The 4,674-nt window shown below is 30.6% G+C and overlaps 1 protein-coding gene across 2 annotated transcripts; it reads left to right on the plus strand.

Moving 5' to 3' along the window:
* The first annotated feature begins 734 nt into the window (after positions 1–734).
* Positions 735–2,291, plus strand: LOC108782721 (uncharacterized). 2 transcript variants are annotated; one of them, XR_001941004.1, is made up of 4 exons: positions 735–802; positions 893–1,068; positions 1,195–1,969; positions 2,057–2,291. XR_001941004.1 is itself a non-coding variant. In XM_018551075.1 (3 exons), exons 2-3 carry the CDS (start codon positions 910–912, stop codon positions 1,564–1,566), a joined length of 531 nt encoding a protein of 176 aa, XP_018406577.1. In that variant the 5' UTR covers positions 735–802; positions 893–909; the 3' UTR covers positions 1,567–2,291. The 2 variants fall into 2 exon arrangements, 1 of the variants encoding a protein (XP_018406577.1); XM_018551075.1 differs by having other exon boundaries at positions 1,195–2,291.
* The last annotated feature ends 2,383 nt before the right edge of the window (positions 2,292–4,674 follow it).

Genomic DNA, 4,674 nt, shown 5'->3' on the forward strand with positions numbered 1-4,674 from the left:
GTCCGTACACCAAACTGCACTGACAAAAATGTCAGTGCAATATTTCTTGCCCTCGTTCGGTTCGTTCGAATACAAATTCAGCACTACACTAGGTCAGTTTTCATTTGCCGAATACGATAATCTAAGCGCATTATACGGTGCGCACATTCCGAATGCGTGGCACCAAAAAAGTTCGCACTCAGTGCGCACTGGTGCGCACTAGTGCAGTCTGTCGAATTCGCCAAGAGATTCACAAAGTGTCACGTGATCGATATTTTTCTCTAATTGGCTGGAGTAATTCGTAGTAGCTGCCATATTGAATTTACTATCAATTTACTCAATAGGTCTGTTCGCGTTGCATGAAATCCCCAAATAATTTTGCACTTAAAGTGAGATAGATGTATATTCGGCTTTAAAAAGAAAGAAAGCGAAGATGGTAAGTGCAAAAAGTGCAAGCAACGCGAACAGACCTAATATCGACTCCTGTCGACTGCTGTCACGGAGTAATAAGAAGGAGATCAAGCTTGAGAATAAATATGGGCTCGAAACACGATTTCGGAAAACCCCATAAAAAATCAAGAAGATGTGATTTTAGCGCCATCGTGGGAAAAGTTGGAAGTATTGACTGTCACGTGACATATATTTCGCTTTCTCTAACCTACTACATTTCGATATGTTTCGATGTATTTTCCGACAGGCGCGCTCGGATCAGTTTTTCTATACAGTGTTTTTCCGATACCGTGTTTCGAGCCCATCTTTTTCATGGCCTACCATGCTTGAGCTTGATCTCCTTCTTATTACTCCGTGATTGCTGTGGAATGAGGTTAGTAAACTCATCCTTCAATGTTTTGTGAATTTTTATCTATTATATTATTTCACACTTTGCATTAAATATTGCATATCTTATGTACAGAATTTACATCCATCACCATGCCAACGAATTGCGCCGCATATCGCTGTAGTAATAACAGCAATAAAGGTTATGCGTGTTTTCAATTTCCGTCAGATGTAATTCTTCGCAAAAAATGGGCAGCCGCTCTTGAAAATAACTTTGTTTGGCGACCCACAGCTTCTCACCGAGTTTGTGAGGTAAGTAATAGGAATTATCTTCATTAATTCATTTCCAGTTGTAAAGAAAATAAGCTTCTGATAGCTAGTATTTTTAAACAATATTTGTACTATTTCTCAATCTTGTAATATTTTTCTATATTTCAGGTACATTTTGATCGAAAGGATATATCGTTTACCGCTGGACGGAAACAATTATGTAAAGGTGCCGTACCACGTTATTTCTGTACGTGTCCGTATAGGACAAATAGGAAGAAATCCACAAAGCAACACGACCATATATATTCTATGAAGCGACTTGAAACTACAGAACGTGTATATTCGCAAGATGCAGCAAAGAAATTACAGGTCCGATCGAATACTTTGCCACATTCTTATGTATTTAATGAACACAATTATTGTGCTGATAAAAGGAATAAAATATATTCATTTGCGCATGCCGATGATTGCCCATTATTGAAGGATCCGATGTTTACAAATAAACAATTACTGACAATTGTTAATATCAAATATGAATAAAAATCAAAATAAATTAAACACGGATATTAGTCATAATAAATTTGATACAAATTCAACACAAGCTACAATGTCCAAGATAGAGGCTTTGCTAACAGACAATGAAAATCTGAAGTTAAATGAAACATGTGTAATTCAAGCCAGCATAAATGCTCTAAATAAATAAAGCCAAAATAAATGCTCTAAATGCTAAACTAAAAGAAATTGTTGCTCAAAATAAAGTTTTAAAGCAACAACTTAAGGAACTCACTCAACAGACTAATAATTCATCAGCTGGGGCAAATTAACATCAAGACCATATAAATATTCTGATGAATTCGTTATAAAAGGACTAAATCTCTGGACTGGATGTGGTACAACCATCGACATATAGTACTGAGTAATATGGTTTCTACGTATATTTTATGTAAGACTAATACTTTGAGTACAGATGTGTCACAGGGCCCTTGATTACATGATTCACTACTACCCAAACATCGTTCTATCTTTCTAGGTCTGTCAACATGGTTTCGAAGCTATACTCCGTCCAGTACTATATGTCGATGGGTACAACCAAATACAATTGGGTTTGTAAAACACTTGGTATTGAGCTTCCTTCACCAAGAACCCTTCAAATGAAAATTCAAAATATTTCATTTAATCCAGGAATGCAAATTTAAAAACTAATCAATATAGGACTCATCATGGTCATAACTAGAATTTGAAATTTATTCTATACTGAAGTTGCAATAGAAACAAGAAGATTATTTCTTTATATTTTTAAAATAAAATCAACTGCGTGTTTTTAATATTATTTAATATTTGTATTTAATATGTGTATTTAAATTTTAAGTTTTAATGTCATAATAAAGTACACAATGTTTAATAATAAAATTTCTTTTACAAAAGTATATTAATGTTATTGTTGAATAACTATAAATAACAGTTTTTTTTACGTAAAATGTAGTTAATGCATTACAAAATTGGAAGTCATAAAAAGAGTCTCAATTTTGGGATATTTCACAGAATTATGAAGAACAATACATTTATTTGAAAAAATTGCAATTATTTATTGTTAAGACATATAACTATCAGTCTTGCGAAATAGATTCTAGTGAATGCTTTACAAAGAAACTTAAAAGAATAAAATAAATTTGAAAAATATATCTCAGATTTATAAACAATATATGTAAACTTAAAAGAATAAAGTAAAGGGTCTAGCAGGATAAGATGGTCCAATCTGCCCCAGCAGGGATTCAAATGAATGAAAGTTTATCCTTTTCTATGTCGAAAAATAATAATTATCAGAAATTTTCAACTCCCTATTCCCAAAATTAAGCTCGCTATAGTAAAAAAACGTGTATTTTCAGTTTTTATTTTCTTATTCCGTAACCATGATAGCAATTTTTACAAAAAAATTTATGTGTGTAAAAAATATTAGAGTTTAACTATGAAAATTTTGTCAAATAATTTGACCTTATAGAAACTTTTTAAAAAATTTAAAAAGAATTCAAAAAATGTTTTCTCGCGTTTAAAAAATAATGCCCTTTTGAAAAAATTCAAGAAGATGTATTTTAGGCCGAACTATATCGTCAATTTTTTTCAGATTTTTAAAAGTGGTGCGCCATAGTAAAAAAAAATAAAAACTGTATTTATTCTCAATTTTTCGCTCAATTTTTATCAAAACGAAACAATTTAGGGGGTTGAATTGTAGGTCTTTTCAAGCTCTACAACTTTCTCATACACAAAATTTCGCTAACTGTTGAGCGAAACTAGTTAGGGCGAAAAACCGCAAAAATAAGCATTTTTTTCTCATTTTATCGGCTCTAACCTGAGAAATATTCATTTTCGGTCAAAGTGTTCTAGAGACAATTTGTAGGACTTGAAATGAGCTTCAAAATTGTCTGATATGTCGTTGTCGTATCTTATGTAGAAGTCGAGATATTACCAAAAAACCGGATCAAACTATTATTTTTTTTTATTTTAAGGTTTTATATAGCTGTATTGAGATGAAAAGTCATTTGGGTGACAAAACCCTTGGGTGCAAAACCCATGCAGCGGAATAGCGTAACGCGGAACGAGAGTAGAACCAATCACGAGATTCTCTAGAAACACGGAATGCTCGTTATTGGTTCTGCTCTCGTTCCGCGTTACGCTATTCCGCTGCATGGGTTTGCACCTTAGAACATATAGGTTTAAGAAACGTATTTCCGGTGTAAGAGAGCTGGAGTATAGACGTAAGCGAAATAAATTATTTTTATTTCTTACTACTACTTTCAGAGCGCGTCAGCCAGTGTTACAAATAGGTTAAAAATTATTATAGTGACACGATGACACCCATGGTAGAAATACAAGGGTATGCTCTTGCGCATATAGGGACCACGTGACCATTACGTCACACAGAACCAACATACGTCATCGATAAGCGATAAATTTGAACGAATAAATATTATATGTAATATGAAACATCGTTTAATTAGATATATAACATTGTTTAATTAAATATAATCGTTTAAATAAGCATATTTTTATTATATTTCAAATTATGTGTAATATTTTATTATTATTATAAGCGTTATTATTTTAATAAATAAATTAATTTACTTATTTAATTAATAATTAAAATGTAATTGATAATAAGTACTATGAGTACTATAATAATAAAAAATACAATGATAAATTAATCATTAAATTATGTTATAATGTTGTTTTATTATTTTATGCATTGGTACGAAATACTTTGACATTATTGAAATAAAAATTATGTTAAATAAAAGTATTTTATACAATACTAATTGATAAAGAAACTATGAAATGAAAAATTATTAACATTAAATTATTTTCTATAGTATATTTTATATATATATGGTAATATTGTATTGAATACATGAATTCCTTTGCTGAATTCAAACATGAGTAATTTACTTAGAAATTTTGAAATATAATTAGATAATCGTAATTAAGTAAAACATTTTGAATAAATAAATAAATAAATGTTATTTAGAAAAAGAAACAACTGATACATAGTATAATTTGCATACCACATGAAAACATACAAAGGTAAATTTCTAAGAACAATTTTTTATTAAAAATAGAAATATAATTTCCTTATGATAGATAATTCTATAATGT

Source organism: Cyphomyrmex costatus, unplaced genomic scaffold (assembly GCF_001594065.2).
Source record: "Cyphomyrmex costatus isolate MS0001 unplaced genomic scaffold, Ccosl1.0 scaffold133, whole genome shotgun sequence".
NCBI lineage: Eukaryota > Metazoa > Arthropoda > Insecta > Hymenoptera > Formicidae > Cyphomyrmex > Cyphomyrmex costatus.